Raw genomic sequence first — 18,144 nt, forward strand, 5'->3', positions numbered from 1 at the left:
TCAAAGTAGACGCTGCAGTCCTCATCAGCTCTTGTTGGGATAAGTAGTTCTTTTTAAGTACCAACCGTACCAATTCATGCTACGTCACTTTGCGCTAACTACAAATCCCACAATTCCATTGCCGCGTGAAAAGTTTCTCACTTAAGTACATGAATGTTTTGAAGAAGCTAAATTTTGTATAACCCATACTGTAAATTGCTGCTATATATACTTTGCAAACATGTTATAAAATATATTATATTATCTTACAATCCAAACGCATGCCCATGTACAAAAGACCATGGCTCTCAGACCGGATATTTTTCGTTGGAAAACAACAAAGACTAAAACACCAAGCAGTAATAAGGCAAGTAAAACCTACTTCCTTTTTGCTCACACAGTTCTTCACATTTAGCTTCTTAGTGGTGTTTCCCATTTTACAATATTCAGCCAGAGGTATTAATCTAAATAAATGTCACACTCGGGTTATCTTTGGTCATGCACATTGGTTATTAGTAATGAAGGAATGTATTTTAAGCTCAGCAGAAGGATTTAGCTCAAATGTGCAATGCAAACCCATTTAACCCGCAATAGAGCCCGTTTAAGGTGAGACGGCATATTATTAGTCAGGGATTAGATGTGTGAGGCCAGTGTGGCAAAATATTCAACTTATGTCAACTTCAGGCATCAACAAGGCTGAAAACCTCTTGATGATCAGCTTATGATAAATGTTGATGACTCAGTCTATTTTGAATTGAAACAATGGTCATTGCTGAATTCATATTTTATATTGCAGGTGCAGCTGAATGAGAATGACATAAAACAGTGGGTGAAGGTACATTTCAATCATTTAAATACATATAATGCAGAAAATTAATGTGTATGTATGCCATCCCTTGTGAAAAATAAGTGTTCTTGATTATATTGAATGTGTACTTGCATATAATGAAAATCACATCAAGGGATAGTTAACTCAAAAATAAAAATTCTGTCAATTTTCTCACCCACATGTTGTTCCAAACCTGTATGAGTTTCTTTCTTCTGCTGAACACAAAAGAAGATATTTTGAAGAATGTCGGTAACCAAATAGTTCATGGGCCCCATTGACTTGAAAAACACTATGAAAGTCAATGGCTACCGTCAACTGTTTGGTTACCAACATTCTTCATAATAGCCTATATTCTTTTGTGTTCAACAGAAGAAAGAAACACATACAGGTTTGGAACAACTTAAAGGGTGAGTAAATTAATGCAGAACTATCCCTTTAAGTGTACTTAAATAGGATGCACTTTCATGGCTATATTTCTGAACGTACCCAAGTACACTTTAAAAAAGTGCCCTCCGTAATATTTTTGTTTCAATTGCAATTAAAATTCCGAAAGTGTCCGAAAGCATCACATTCAGTTTGCACTTAAGTATATTATTTTAAAGTTGCCATGAAACGTAAGTTGCAATAGTTATTTCTTCTCTATTGTGATGTATATCTGAGTGAAATGGCTTCTCGAACTAGAAAAAATGTAGGGCTGGACTTGATTTTGTAAATCGGGAATCGCTTGGATCATTGTCATTTGCTATTGTTGCGATCTCATGATGCCGCTATCATGCCAGTAAACACATCATCAGAGAAGAGATGTCTCTGCAAGATTATCTCCACTTATAGTATATCATTTCTGTAATAAGTACTCTTTAAAGTATGCTAAAGTGTACTTCTTTTTCACAAGAGATGCAGTGTCTGTGTTTATGTGTATATATTGTAATTAAAACTTTTTTTGTATTATTCTCCTCAGAGGGTGGAGATGGCTTCAGAGTTCGCTGTAGCTGAGGTGTTTTCCATGAAGAAACCACGTGGTGGTAAAAACAGTATGGCGCTGCAGAGCGTAGAACAGCTACAGGATCATGATGATGCATACAGTGAAGGTAGTCTTTAACTTATTCATAATATTCAGCGCTACACACATATTCAGATTTTTTAAATTAGAATCATACTGACGTGTCCTCATTCTTGTATTCCACAGCTCAGTCTATTCTAAGTGAATGGATGAACCAGAAGTTACGTCTGGAGCTTGAAATGGATGATGACGAGGAGGAAGAGGAGATGAGTTCCAGAAAAAAGGATGATTCAGAATTCAAACAACTTGTTAAGACTTCACAGCCTAGTTATAATAACTTTGATGGTACAAATGAACAAATTATCTGCCTTGTTTTCCTTGAAGTTTACCATAAAGATCCTAAATCTGAACCAATGTTATTTTAGTATTATTTATTTACTATTAGTGTATTTATTAAAAAGAAAAAAATTATATATAGCTTTAATTTATTTTTATTTAATTTTTAGCAACATTTCTAATTTTGTTTACTTTTTTTTGAGTTTAAGATTTTCATCTAATATTTGTATTTTATTTTATTTACACACACAAAAAAAAGTTTTTTCATAGTTAATAATAATTTAATACTTAACTGGAGTTTCTCTTTTGTTTTTTAGACATGTACTTTCACCTAGCGCAGGAAGAGGACAACTCTGTAGTGCACAATTTCCTCCAGGACCTGATGGACACAGATGTGTTGGACTTTGGAATAATGGAGAACCTCAAAGTCGACTCTGACCTGAGTAAGAAGAAATGGAGGAACCCTAGCATCACTATGGAGGTGCGTCACAAGCAGGTAAAGGAGAGCCGCATGCGCCGAGATGCAGAGCGTGACAAACTGCGTAAAGAGAAGGAAGTGCTAAGGGAGGCGCGAGAGGAAGCCTGGCAACTGGAACAGGAGAAGCAGAGAAAGAAGAGACAGCAGGCTCGCAGACAGGAAGAACTGATACAGCAGGAGATGATTCGCTTGCGCAGAGAGATGGAGGAGAAGAAGAGTGTGGAGCAGCTTGCACGAAACATGTACAACAATCACAAATGTATTTGGACACCCTAACCACCATTAAAAATGTATGAATGTCAACATATCAAACAAACTGGCATCTGCAAACAAATCTGAACCCTTTCTCAACTAACTTCACTTCTCATCTTTACTGCTCACACGGTTATTTTTTGTAGTTGTATGAAGTCAGTTCCCCTTAAGTTTATACCAGGGTCTGATCAAAGGACCATGGGGCTTTGGGGCACAAATGTCCCACTATATCCACTGCAGTTGTTCTATAATATATGCATGATTATTTAAATATTTTATGATTATTTTCCTCAATTGAGGTTTTAGGACAAGACCGGTGGTGATCTGGAAGGATCTGGTTATACATTTAAGGAGAATAAATATCTATATTTCTCACTGCTTGGAATCTGACGCTAACCAGAAAGAGTCTAAATACATTTGGTTTAATTTTAAATGCAGTATTATAGTTTAAACCCTAACAATTTATTTATTTTTTTAATACTTTTGATGTTTTGTCTTGAAGAGTGTGCTTGTACTTTTTTAAAATAAATGTCACTTTGTTTGATATTTTCTTGTTTAATGAAATGACATGAATACATTTTTAAGTGTGTTTTAAGTGTCCTGATACTTTTCGGGGCCACTGTATATAATCTTCCAATTGAAATGCCATTTAAATTTTTGAAGAGATGATTGCATGACATTTTTATTTCAATCTTACACAGGGAGAGGGAAAAGGTTCAGAAACAAAGGGTCACTGAGTGCTCTGTCATTTCAAAATGCCAAAATTCCGCACAGAAGAAACAGAACAAAGACCTTCAACTTAAGCTGAAGAACCTGGAAGCCAAAGTCCACCTTCTCAATTTGCAGGTTAGACGATATTACAGTTGAATTATATTGTATGCAATGAACACTTACGTTTTTTGGGTAGTATTTTATTTTACAGTCCTATTCCACATGGACATACTATGTGCTTATTATAGTAATTACTGGGTAATAACTAGGTACTAACCCTGAACCTACCTCTAAACCTAACCTTAACCCATGTAGTTACCTTGTATTGCCCACTACTTTCAAGTACTTTAAGTACACTGTAAGTGCAAGTATTGGACTGTAAAATACCGTTTTTTGACTGGTTGCATATGTTTTAGTGCATGCACAGGCATTTTACGGCATGGTACTCTGTGATAATGGAGAGGAGGGTGCGTATGGGCAAGGCATCGGCGCTGTGTGATTGGAGGAGGCAGCTGAGGGCATGGCAGGCATGGCGGGCTCTTGTTTGGGCCAGAAGGGAGGAAAAAGAGGCTGAAAGGACTGAAGAAGAGCTGAGACAGGAGCACAGGCAGGAGAACTCAGTTTATAAAAGCCTGTCATATAGGGTTTGATAAACATTTGGAAGAAAAGCGATTGCTCTTTAACTAAATTTTTAGACTAAAAGAGCATATTAATTGCTTAATTAAAGGTTAATTCAAAGCTTTCATTCATCTTGGCAACCTTGGCAGTCAGACTGGTTTTAAGTCATATCTGTCATTCCCACAGGCGCTGTCAGCAGGCGGTGGAGAGTGACCGCAGGAGGCTTTTGAGGCGCTGCCTCAGTGATTGGCTTGTGTGGTGTCGGGTAGAATGTCATCGCAAGGAGCTTCTCCGACAACAAGAAGAAACCCGATGTAAAATGGCTGCCTTGATCAGTGCGGCTGCTTCTGGGAAACTAGGGGCTGAAAAATCTCCACTAATTACCAACCCACCTGAAACACTCAGTCTTACAGAACACATCAGTCATCAGGTAAGGACATATACTGAAATATTTTTTTATTCTGATGAAAGTATTCCACAAACTCTCTTCATCCCACCACAGGAAGTGCCAGCAGCTCCAGAAAGCAGTTCACCCACTGCACAAGCCACTAAAAGCACTGGGCGTTCAGAGGCCCCGCCCACCCAAGCATGGCAGGTAACGCGACGTCATGCCGCTCTCTCATCGGCTGAGCAGCGACGGGCCCTTCAGGGGCAACAGCAGAAGACCACCCGGAGTGGAAGCGCAGAGCTTAGCGGTGGACAGATCAAACACGGCCATGTGGACCTGCAGCAAACCGTAGCAGAGCAGAGGCGCCTTCTGAACGAGCAACAGGAGCATATTCTGCATCTGCAAGAGAGACAGAACATTCTGGAACTGAGACACGAGGCAGAGAAATCGGCACTGCTAGCAACAGGTCCTCCTGAAGCTATAAGCACATGCTGCCCACCTAAACCCAACACAAAGACTGCAAGAAGTACAGAAAAACCAAGGTACCCTCATGTGTGTGGCATATTCCCAAAATCAAAAGAATTGTTTGTTTGTTTTTTGCATAAAGGCAATCCAGTGCTGGAAAGCTTCTCCGATATTAAAGGTGCAATAGGTGATTCTCTACAGAAACATTTGTTGTTATGCTGGTTGAAAGTCTCCTCATATTCTGATAGCAATCACTGTGTTAAGCAGTCTAAATGTATTTTTATGATTGGCTTCAAGTGTGTTTTGGTGCTCGGTCCAATTCACTTTTCAATAGCGTTTTTAAAAAACCTGCACCTTTAAAATAGGCTTGATTTTATTTATTTTTTTGTGAGATTATTATTTGCATGAAGAGGACAGAATAAATATACTGTAAGAAATCCACCTTAGGCGGTGGATCAGAATGTAATATTTGCTTATTTCAAGTGCTTAATGTAATCCCTCTAGATTTTACCAAAGGGTCACTTCCCACTGCTGTTCTATCCGTGTATGTGTGTGTGTGGGAGACAGAATGTTTGTTAGTCACAATTTCACAAAGATATTCATGCTCCTTACAATCTCAGAACAAAGAGTGCCTCAAGGGAAAACGCCAGCAGCCACACCGACCAAAAATCATCCCTGCGCCGTTCAGCGCTTCCCCATCCCACAGTACAAGGTCAGTCGTACACACACACAATCAAGCAGTTAGAAAAACTGTCACTGTGATGGTTCCAAGCATGGAATATTAATTTCATGGCCATGCCCTAGATTTAAACACTCTGATGCTGAATGCATTGAATACAGATGCACATAATCGCTATACACTCATAATCCACTTTGCAAGCCCAGAACAATACCAAAGTCGCACAATACCTTTTCCATGTGCTAAACCTCAAATTTCATTGTTTTTGAACGCAAAGTCATATTTGTTCGTTAATCAGGGTTGTTTGAGAATCTGAGTGGGTTGGCGCACATGTCTGTGTGTCTCAGCGGGAGGTTGTCAACAGCCCCCACAACTCAACATTCTGCTGAGTAAAAGCCCCTACCGACATCCAACATTTATGAGATTATTTATCAGTCTGTGAGGCTGACTGTCGTGGCCTTGGCACAACAAGATGACCAATGAGATTTTTCTCACACTGAAAAACAAGTTATTGTCCTGCTCAAGGGTGCGTTTCCCAAAAGTATCGTTAGACAAATATGGTCGCAAGTTCCATTGACCTATGTTGGTAACAACGAAACTTGCGACCATTGCTTTTGGGAAACGCACACCAGATCTGATCCAAAATGTTCCTCGGCAAACGCAAGGCCTTATACTCCAAACCCAGACTTTTGTACATGGTAATTGTGTTACCAAATGGTTTTCCACCTTCTATACTCAAATTAATAAAGAAATAAATTTTATAAATGACAAAAAATGTATAAGAAAAGCCCATTTTGTTGAGTATAATTTTTTAATTCAACTTTTCAGCCATGGAGGAACGAGCACGCCAGCGCGCCGAGCGCAGGAGAGAGATTGAGGAGCAGAGGAGACAGAAGAAAGAGGAGAAACTGGTAAGACTTGAAGGATGGAAATAAGTGTATGTGTATGTGATGACACAAACCTCTCCTTTTTTGTTCTTTAGGCTCAAATGAAGGCAGCTGAGGAGGAAAGGCTCAGAGCTGAGGAAGAAGAGAAACAAAAGGAGGTGGAGAGGAAGAAGGAAGAGAAAAGGCAGCAGAGGGAGGTCTGTGGCGAAACACATTATCATGGATTTATAGGCTTTACATAATTAGATTATGTTATTATTAATGGCGATTATTTAAATGGTAGCTGCTCTGCATGTGTTCCGTACATGAGTGATACCTCAAATCTTGCGGCTTGTTAAGGAGAGGTGCGTTTTCACTTTTCTACAGGTAAATAACTGTAATTCAGCTCATTCAGGTGATTTTCAGCGTTTAGGGATGATGGAATTGGTGAAAAATATCCCAAGCCTCATCTAGGGACCAGAATGCCAGTGTGCAACTAACCGGAACGCCCTAGCAACTGATTAGAGTATGCTAAAAACCATTCAGAATTACTTAGCCACATTCAACATAGCCAAGGAGTTTTGCATAAACAAGAAAATGTAAACAAAAATGTATATCTAATTTATTCATCATGTTTATGCACACAGCTTTTTAGTTTATTCGTTTTAAGGAACTGTGTTTGTGTGTATGTGAACTTAGAAAGAGCTTGAGAAGCAGAAGAGAGCAGAATGGGAACAGGAACTGTCAAAGCGGGCGGCCCAGCACTACCTCAGAACCCTGTTACTGCACCGAGGCCTGGCACCATGGAAACTCCTGCTGGAGCAAAGCCATGTAAACACACAGGTCAGCGCTGCTACAGAGACACACACACACACACATTCATGCCCTACAGTAACAATGCAGGCCGTTCGTCTGCTTTCCAGACAGATACTCACACACTCAATTATTCATCCAAAGAGTTATGGCCGCTCACACACAGACAAGAAGACCAGCTGTTGCATTGCATTAGCTCTTGGCCCATTCCCCAAATTTTAATGATGTTTACAGTATACTGTTGCGTTTCCACCTGGCTAACCACCTGTTTTCAAAATAAATGACCAGAGCGGATATCTGAGATGCAGGATGGAGCGACTGTCTGAGGGGGAGAGATTGAGGAGGAAAGACAGACAGAGAGAGAAACGGATGACGAAATGGCTTTGAATTCAGAATTTGCATTGTTGTTTAGATATTGATTCACATCCATGAGAGCAGAAACCTCAAGGTCCAATTAGTTACATGTGCCTCTATCTTTACAGTTCTCACAGGACGTCAACAGGGAAAGTTTGCGATCCATATACTAAACCATGGGAGTGCATGAGATGATGACACTGTTAATTAAAGCTGGCAGTTATTTATGTTGGGGTGCTTTTGGCTTTTCGGTCTCCTCCAGAAAGCGGTGGATCATTACTCTCTGGCTCTGCAGAGAAGCTGCTTCTGCTCTTGGCGGCAGTGTGTGGATGAAGCCCACGCAGAGAGAGAGGCCAGTGCCAACCAGCTGTATCACCGGATCCTGCTTCAGAGGGCCGTGTGGAGCTGGACAAGGGTGAAATGCCACACACACGCATTACCTGTCAATGATTAGAAAAGATTCAGATTTTAGGACAGCTTAATTTGGGATAGCCGCAAGGTGTGTCTTATCGACTTATTATTAATAAATAATTTAGTTAATTTATAATAAATATGTATTATTTATCCATTATTTTGATATTAATATTATTATTTTTAAATAGTCTTCTAAATAATTCATAAATGTATTAATTCATTATTTTAATAGTAATATTTTTATAGACATAAATAAGTGTATTTTTTTATAATAAATTAAACCATTTTCAGGCATATTATAATAAAATTTGGTACAGCCACAGTGCCTTATCGTCTTATAACTTTATTAAAATGTTATTTTATTCATAATAAATTAAATACATATTTATTGTTTATTCATTTTTATATTATTTTAATATTTATATTTATTTGTTTGTTTAAAAAGTCTTAAAAAGACAGGCATTTATTTATAGGCATATAAATAATTGTATTGTTTATAATAAATTCAATTAAAAAATACTTTTTTTTTATAATAGCCAAAAAGTGTATTATCAACTTGTTATAAATATATTTATAATAAATTAAATAAATATTTATTTATAAATTTTAATATGAATATTTGTTTGTTGTAAATATTTATGAAACTAAATACATATATATATATCTTTATAGATTATTTATATTGTATTATTTGTAATAAAGGAAATGAATATTAATGAAATTAATACATAAAAAAATCTAATGTACTATATTTATTATCTTTACATTTTCTGAAGAAATTATCACCAGAACTCACCAACAGGGGAGCAATGTAGTTACTAATGTTTTCTGGGGGGTTTTGCCCCAAGCCAAAAGAGTTCATTTTATATTTATGTGCCTAAGTTTAATATTTAGGGTTAGTAATATTAATAAACCCCTACCCTTAAGTATGAGCAATTCTCTGCCTTTGATTTCAATACATACCAGTTAAAAGATCTGCGCTGTATACTGGAAGCCCGAGCCGAGCGGTTCCACAGGATACACACCCAGAGGAAGGCGTTCACGGCACTGCTAGATCACGCTACAGAAGGGCGAATAACAGCCTGGGACAACGAGCAGCGGGCAGAGGAGCACAACAGCAGGTCTTTACCTCGTATTAGTGTGAATGTGTCCGTTTACTGCACCATAAGGCCAAATCTAAAGATGAACATGTGTAGTTATAAAAGAATTTAAAGTTTGCTCTGACTTTGGTTCTCTGGGCTTTGTAGGAGAGCTGTCAAGAAGTGTTTTGCTAGCTGGAGAAGTCTTCCTGTTGTCTTGCGAGAGGAGAAAGAAAGAGAGGAACGCAGAGATCAACTCAGACGTAAAGTCTCGGAGATTTTGCCTGACTTCCACGCCTCCCCTATTAACTCCCTGTGGCGTTCCGTAAATCCTCTTTAACCAGCACACAGGCTGCAACTACCAAGCTTTACATCACATCATTAAATGACATTGACAACATCTGCAGCTTGATGAGCCACCGTGTTTAATCTTTTTACGCTCGTTTATTTTTCCATGGTACAGTTTAATTGAACAACTTTTTGAATGAAATGCATTACATTATAAAACCGCTCACATGAGACAAATAAACATCTGGATTTTGAACAGCTTCTTTATCTGCTTCTGAAATGTAGCAGGATGGTAAGCAGCATTTATTCTCAATTGAAGCAGAAGATAAAGCTTGAAGAGCATTAAGAAAAAAATCTTTGTAATTCAGCCCATTGCGCTGTATGGAAGTGAGGTTTGGGGTCCACTCAGTGATCAGAGCTACACTAGATGGGACAACAGAAGCCCTACACAGAATTCTGCAAAATTATACTAAAACTACCAAGGGTAAACACCCAATAATGCATGTAGGGCAGAATTAGGCCGATTCCCATTGATTGTTAATATGCAAAAAAGGTCAAGTCCCACAGAATTGCAACATTTTAAAGCACTTCAAACTGAAGAACTGAACACCGAAAAAATTCCCCCCAGTCAGCTGGTTCTGAGACTTACTAACCTGACTAACTCTACTAACACTAACCAGCCTCAGACCAGCTCTACTTCTCACAAACATCCAAATAAACCAAATTATCAAACAAAATACATGTGGAACATTGGGATCAGGAAACTAAAACACATAGTAAATTACAATTCTATCAAACTCTGAACTCAAATTATGAATTGGAAGAATATCTCCAGAGTGTGAGAGACACAAAGCAGAGACGGATCCTGAGCAAGTACAAGCTGAGTGAACAAGGCCTAGCCATCGAGAGGGAGAGAGAGATAACAACAAACATGAAGCTCAACATAAAAGATTCATTCTGAGATGACAGTTTTAAAGCTGTGTGATGTCTAGATATAGATGAATTGTTGCATCACTTTTGATGTCCCAAAAAGGCACTAAAAAAATGTTTGACATTGAATGTGCATTCACATATTGGAGTTGAGAGATCAAATATTAGACAGTACAATCCATAAGCCCCTTTCACACAGAGATTCCGGAAAATACACGGATAGTGGCCCGGGATTTGACCCGGGTTAGTTTGATTTTGGTTCATTCACACTGCCAGTGATTTTCCGGTGTTGTGCCGAATTTCGACTCCCTGCCAAATTATTACCCCCCTCGTTGAAGTCAGTACCTGATTGCCTAATCCTAACCCCACCCCTAATCCTAACCCCTCCCCCACAACTAATCTAAACCTACCAATACTAGGGGGGCGGTAATAATTTGGCGGGGGTAGAAATTCGGCACGACACCTGCATTAATCACGGGTTGTGTTTGCGTTCACACAGAAGGCACTCTGGCAATTTGCCGGCAATTTCCCGGGTTCAAAGCGCTGTGTAAAACAGTGAATGTAATCCAGAACATTAGTTAATGCATTAGCCAACATAACAATGAACAATATATTTTTTTACAGCATTTATTCATCTTTGTTAATAAAATTACATTTGTTTACCGTTTGTTCATACTAGTTCACACAGTGCATTAATTAATGCTAACAGATCATTTTGATTTTAAAATTGTATTAAAATGTTGAAATTAGCATTAACAAATGAAACCTTATTGCAAAATTGTAAAAACTAAATGCAAATTTCAAATGGTTCCTTCTGAGTGAAATGACTAAAAATAATTTTGATTTTTAAAAAGTATTTAAGGAGAACTTCACATAATATCTGTAATGCAAAGTCATGTGTAAACACTGCAAATCATCTCCAGGCCTGAGTAATGAAGCACACAATGATGAATTACACTAATAGAGATGTATTATACTACAACACTGCCATCTACTGATCCACAACATTCGCCTTGATGAGACCTTGACCACAACGTTTCGAGCCATAAAACTGACTCCGGAATGGATGTTGAAGGCATTAAGAAGCACAACATTATACTTCACTGAGTGATAATTCACTTTAAAGACAGACTTTTCCATCAGCAGACACTGCCAGTTTAATGTCTACACCAGATCTGATGTTTTATGGTTTGACAGCTCTGAAGCCTTGCTCATGGTTAAGAATTCAGTCCAGTTACTCCAGAAACCTCGGGAGTAGGTGCCGGTGTCGATGACCAGACCCCAGAGACGTCTGCGACCGGTTTTCTCTCTCACAGCCAGGCGTGCCTCACGTTCGGTCACATTGAAGCTGACGTTGATGAGCTGTAAGATCAGCAGGTGCAGCAAACCTCCCGTCACAAGACTGCTGTACCAGGCACAGGTGAAACACAGAGCAGAACTGACCAACACAAAGACATACAAACGGGTTGATTATTATTAATACCTTAAATACTAAAAATGCTGCTATAAATCTTGTTTTTTTTAATGGAATATATGTATTATAAATGATTTATCCACGCACAGATTGCACAGCTTTTTTTAGAAGTCATATACCCTCATTATATTTAATCAAAATAGCTTCCCTTCCCTCTTGCACTGACATCTCTTCTCTGATGGCGTGTTTACTGGCGCGAGGGCGGGACAACCTGTCTTTTCTTCATTAATGATAACTTATAAATCTTAAAAGACAGATTGTTGTGAGCTACGAGGTTGTTAATCAATGGTATTAGCTTCTGTTGAAGCCATCAGCCCATAATTATATATAATTAGTAGTTTTATATTCCTCCATTGGTTTTAATATGATTATGCTGTTCGCAATGCTTCATGGGATTGTAGTTCTTTCCCTCACTAAAGCCGTTAAGTACACAGTCTTGTCCCTTTGTATTTCGTTTTTTTTTGCTTCAGATCAAAGTTTATAATGTTGTAATTCAACTCGTTGCTGGTTGGGTTTGGTTCATGACTTATAGCACGTTAATTTGTGTAATTTGTTCCATGTTAAAGAAACTTTTCATTTGAGTTGTGTTTGTAATTGTTATTGTTAACTATAACTAATCCTAAATTATTACAAATCTTTTTTGTTAATTGAGATACAATATAAAAATTAAATGAAAAACAAACTTAAAAAAGGTTGACAAAATTAGAAATGTAGAGTTGGCAAAAAACTAAAATACTAATTCATTAAGTTTAAGTTGAGAAGTACTAGAATTATTAAAACTGAAATAAAATTATAGCTAAATAGAAATGGGGAAAAAAAACTAATAAAAAAAGACAAGAACATAAAATTCTTAAAATTTTAAATTAAATTAAAAAAGAAAATATAAAATAAAAGCCAATTCAAAATATAAATAAATACTATTGTAGTATATAAAAAAACTTGGGAAAGCCAGATTTGTGTTCTCTTAACCCTCAATGATTCTGTGAAACACTGATATGGTGCATTTGGAGCAGTTTACACAAACAGAACGGCAACAAAATTCCATTAAATTTACTATTTTAAATAGACTTTCCAGAAAAGAAAATCATCTTTTTTCATGAATAACTATTGAACTGGAAGGAATTGAAGTGGTGAATAGAAAGACATAAACAGCAGAAGCATTTGTGTGTGTGTTGTCGTTGAATCCACACCTGTACTGCTGGTAGACGTCAGGACAGTAGAGCAGTGCCGTCATCACACTCTGATGGGGACACACGCTTCGAAGAACCAAACTGATCCCGTACAGCGAAGTCAGCAGAAAGAAAACAAGCATCAGAAGGAAACTGGGGTGATTGGCCTGTCCCACACAGCTGTTGATCCTATCACAAAAACAAAATGACCGACAAGACACCGAACTGAGACCTGGTGATTCAGTTACACATATCAGTTACACCGAATAAGAAGCACGCAGAGGGCGAGATTAACTCACTGTCTCCGTTACACATATGTTTACATGAAGAACAAGATATTTCACAGGACACAAAAAACCTGATTGACTCGACAAGGAACACAGAACCATTTTTGAACACTAGAGGGGTAAAAGGCAAACAACACACCTGGGAATGATCACAGAACTACAAAAGGACTACGAAAAAGACACACAGGAGTCAGGACAGGGAACAGGAACAGAACCAAGTCAAATGCAAACTAAAAGTCCAATTAACAAAGCACAAGAAACACAAAGCCAGGTAATACATAATTTCTCAAAATTCCGCATTTTGCATTTGGTAGGCTTGAAAAATATTGCATGAAAATGTACCATATTTTTTTGCATTGAGACATTATTTTCATGTGAAATGAAATTCAAAGATTTTCAAAAATTCTTATTACATTTAAAATGTCTAATTATAAAACGATTAATTATTAGAATTATAATAATAATATTAGATGAATTCATGCTCAAAAACATGCTTAAAATTAAATGTAAAATAAAACTTATATTATATGTACACATACATTACAATCAGCATAAATTAAAGGCAGAAGCCAGTTTTATAAATACAAATAAAATTAATTAATTAAATTACTACATTTTTTAATTAAATGAAATTAAATGTACAAATTACTAAATACTTATTTTTCCTTTTTTGTTGTAAAATTAGATATTTTTTATGCTGCAATAATGAGAACTTCGGGAGAAAATGTGTTTAATTTTATGTTTGTGTTTAAAACATTAATTTAACATTATTTTCATGTCAAATTAAAAATATTCTCAAATTCTCATAAATTTTCTAATTATAAAATGATTATTCATTATAAAAATTATAATAATTATTTTTGATGACTTGCAAAAAAAGTTATTTTTAAAATTAAGCGTAAAATAAAATGTATATTATATGTACACATACATTACAATCAGCATAAATTAAAGGCAGTATTATAAATACAAATTAAATAAATATACACAAATAATTTTTTTTATTAAATTAAATGTACAAATTGCTAAATACTTTAAATGTAAAAAAGTAAATGTAAATGTCCTTTTTTTTGTTGCAAAATTTTATCTTTTTCATGCTACAATAATGCAAATTTTATGTTTACGTTTAAAATAATTTAATGCAAAAATACTAATGATGCTAATCACAGGCTTTATCTTCTTTAAGCTTAGTTTTGTCTTTAGATTTTTGCATGAAATATGACCCAAACGTGTTACCTGCAGATGAAATTTACCCTGATAATAATAACTAAGACCCTCTTGAATAAGGAACCCACCAGACACAGTGGTGGTCCAGACGCAGGATGCAGACTCCACAGATCCTACAGTGTCCGGCTCTCGGGGGACGCACCAGTTTGCATATTGTACACCAGTTCCTCCTCTGAACACTCTCCTGTCCTGTCCCAGATTCATCAGTTTGTTCAGGAGGACCGGCGTGATTGGCTATCACCACCTGGTGCTGTTCTCCGTTTAGATAGGCAGCATCTACATCAGGTGGTGGTTTGTGATAGGTCACTGTACTATGAGTGTCAGATGGACAAGGCCTGACGTAGCCCGGCCCCCTCTTGGTGATTATGAGAGAAATGACCGTGAGAGCAACACCCGCCGTCACAGCGCACAACTGAAGATGATTCACATCACCGCGAGGGACGATTTCGGTGATGAAGAGGTAGAACATGTAGAAGAGGGAGAAGAGGGCGAGGCTGAGGAAGAATAAAGTGCGTCCTTTCTTTCGGTGGGTAAAGTAGTAGTACCAAATGACCATGATGGGCACTGCTGTTAGCACTACAATACCCAGCAGGTAGTGCAAAGCTGCAATGTGCAAAAAAACAGGGAGGAGAATAAGAGGAGGGATCAACGATAGATCAACTTGTCGGGCACCAGATATCCAGGGCACCCGCAGACGATCACTGATCGTGGCAACTACCCGAGACAGAGAGTCTGGATTCTGAGACTCCTTCTTCATCCATCTGGAAAATAAAAAAATTCGATCATATTCTTCATTTAACACATTTTACTATATTTAACCCTTTAAGGGTGTGTTCTCACTTGGCAGGTTTGGTTTGATATAAATGATCTCTGGTGCGATTGCTCTGACAGTGCAGTTCATTTGAATAAGCATTAAAAGCTGCCATCCAAACCTTGGCACGCACAAAACAAGTGGACCGAGACCCACATTTTCAGGAGTTCCAAGTGAACTCTGATGCAGTTCGACTGAAATATACACTCACCTAAAGGATTATTAGGAACACCATACTAATACTGTGTTTGACCCCCTTTCGCCTTCAGAACTGCCTTAATTCTACGTGGCATTGATTCAACAAGGTGCTGAAAGCATTCTTTAGAAATGTTGGCCCATATTGATAGGATAGCATCTTGCAGTTGATGGAGATTTGTGGGATGCACATCCAGGGCACGAAGCTCCCGTTCCACCACATCCCAAAGATGCTCTATTGGGTTGAGATCTGGTGACTGTGGGGGCCATTTTAGTTCAGTGAACTCATTGTCATGTTCAAAAAACCAATTTGAAATGATTTGAGCTTTGTGACATGGTGCATTATCCTGCTGGAAGTAGCCATCAGAGGATGGGTACATGGTGGTCATAAAGGGATGGACATGGTCAGAAACAATGCTCAGGTAGGCCGTGGCATTTAAACGATGCCAAATTGACACTAAGGGGCCTAAAGTGTGCCAAGAAAACATCCCCCACACCATTACACCACCACCACCAGCCTGCACAGTGGTAACAAGGCATGATGGATCCATGTTCTCATTCTGTTTACGCCAAATTCTGACTCTACCATCTGAATGTCTCAACAGAAATCGAGACTCATCAGACCAGGCAACATTTTTCCAGTCTTCAACTGTCCAATTTTGGTGAGCTCGTGCAAATTGTAGCCTCTTTTTCTTATTTGTAGTGGAGATGAGTGGTACCCGGTGGGGTCTTCTGCTGTTGTAGCCCATCCGCCTCAAGGTTGTGCATGTTGTGGCTTCACAAATGCTTTGCTTCATACCTCGGTTGTAACGAGTGGTTATTTCAGTCAAAGTTGCTCTTCTATCAGCTTGAATCAGTCGACCCATTCTCCTCTGACCTCTAGCATCAACAAGGCATTTTCGCCCACAAGACTGCCGCATACTGGATGTTTTTCCCTTTTCACACCATTCTTTGTAAACCCTAGAAATGGTTGTGCGTGAAAATCCCAGTAACTGAGCAGATTGTGAAATACTCAGACCGGCCCGTCTGGCACCAACAACCATGCCACGCTCAAAATTGCTTAAATAACCTTTCTTTCCCATTCTGACATTCAGTTTGGAGTTCAGGAGATTGTCTTGACCAGGACCACACCCCTAAATGTATTGAAGCAACTGCCATGTGATTGGTTAATTAGATAATTGCATTAATGAGAAATTGAACAGGTGTTCCTAATAATCCTTTAGGTGAGTGTATATTCAACATGGACCAAAGACATTCTCAAAAAAATAAAAACATGTCTCAAGATGCGTCCCTACAAAGGACAGAGTGCTCGAGAATATCAGATTTTTCTCGTAATAGAATACAAGTGTGAACAGACCACAAGTAGAAATCTATGAATCCCTCGCTCACCTGTCACAAGCCTCATCCAAATCCTCACAGTCACAGCAACATCCTGCCATGTGACTGCGCCCACCATGGCGATCAATGTACTCACAACAGCACAGAGGATCATCCTGATCTAGTGTTCGACGGGATCTCTTCGTCATGACGTCAAGAAAACATAGGTGAGGGCAGGTATCATTCCTGTGAGGGAACCAAATTAAAAATTTTAGATCTCATGTCTCGATTTATTAGACTTAATTTCCACATGCTTTTATCCAAAGCGATACGGGTACCGTACAAGATAGGCCTATTCAATTGATCTCTTCATGCATTCACTAGGGATTGAACCCATGACCTTGAACTACATACATACATACATAAATGCATACATGCATGCACACACACACACACACACACACACACATTCTCACACACACACCATAGATAGACTGTAAAAAAAGATGCATACACATACATACACAACGAAAGAAAGAAAGAAAGAACATTTTGAATATATTTTAAATATAAACATTTAATTAACACACTTTTGTACGCGCAGGTTACGAGACTGGAAAGTTCGTCGGATGTATGTAGGCTAAAGCGATGGTGTTCTGATAAACGACACACTGGCCGTCTAGAACACGCCGAACAAAAGCACTCACTACAATACGTAAATAAACTAATAGGGACATAACGTTACTAAACGTAGCATATGTGGAATATAATGTGTGCATATGTGGCATTGTTGTTTCGTACTTACAGCACAAAACAGCCATATTGTAGTAGAAGTTCCTTTCGGAAGTGCAGTCAGTATAAGCGTCAGCTGTAGTCTCATTCTCGGTATCGGAACGTTCTAGTCGGTTTACCACTCTACTGGCAAGCCGTTTTAACATTTAATCATTAAAAGAAGCTGCACAAGAAACACTAAAGCAGTCCAAATCTACGAAGAGCACCAGGAAGTCGCGTAGTATACACAGCAACCGCGAACAGACAGCACGCGCGCTGTGTGTGTGTCGATAGACTGCCTTCATTTTCCTGACGTCAGTGCAAACTTTTAATTTCCTCTGATTATAAACGTTACTTAATGAACACGTTTAAACAACAAAATATGACTTTACTTTTACCCCCCACTTTTAGTGG

At 38.1% G+C, this 18,144-nt stretch overlaps 2 protein-coding genes across 7 annotated transcripts; one reads left to right on the top strand and one right to left on the bottom strand.

Annotated features, from left to right (window-relative positions):
- The first annotated feature begins 81 nt into the window (after nt 1–81).
- Nucleotides 82–9,962, top strand: ccdc191 (coiled-coil domain containing 191). Its single transcript, XM_081353264.1, has 16 exons — nt 82–346; nt 776–814; nt 1,767–1,896; nt 1,995–2,153; nt 2,462–2,864; nt 3,576–3,720; nt 4,002–4,192; nt 4,390–4,633; nt 4,706–5,133; nt 5,677–5,768; nt 6,564–6,646; nt 6,718–6,819; nt 7,301–7,444; nt 8,031–8,183; nt 9,149–9,303; nt 9,430–9,962. The coding sequence occupies exons 1-16, from the start codon at nt 281–283 to the stop codon at nt 9,599–9,601; spliced, it is 2,706 nt and encodes a 901-aa protein (XP_081209390.1). The 5' UTR covers nt 82–280; the 3' UTR covers nt 9,602–9,962.
- Nucleotides 9,665–18,050, bottom strand: zdhhc23b (zDHHC palmitoyltransferase 23b). Of its 6 annotated transcripts, none has more exons than XM_081353265.1 (5): nt 17,765–18,050; nt 17,032–17,205; nt 14,705–15,397; nt 13,144–13,311; nt 9,665–11,917 (listed from the first exon to the last, which is right to left on the bottom strand). In XM_081353265.1, the coding sequence occupies exons 2-5, from the start codon at nt 17,166–17,168 to the stop codon at nt 11,644–11,646; spliced, it is 1,272 nt and encodes a 423-aa protein (XP_081209391.1). In that variant the 5' UTR covers nt 17,169–17,205; nt 17,765–18,050; the 3' UTR covers nt 9,665–11,643. The 6 variants fall into 6 exon arrangements, with proteins under 6 accessions (XP_081209391.1, XP_081209393.1, XP_081209396.1 ...); XM_081353267.1 differs by having other exon boundaries at nt 9,698–11,884; XM_081353270.1 differs by having other exon boundaries at nt 11,100–11,881; nt 13,144–13,302.
- Between the last annotated feature and the right edge of the window lie 94 nt (nt 18,051–18,144).

Source organism: Scardinius erythrophthalmus, assembly GCF_964197995.2.
Source record: "Scardinius erythrophthalmus genome assembly, chromosome: 22".
Taxonomy (NCBI): domain Eukaryota; kingdom Metazoa; phylum Chordata; class Actinopteri; order Cypriniformes; family Leuciscidae; genus Scardinius; species Scardinius erythrophthalmus.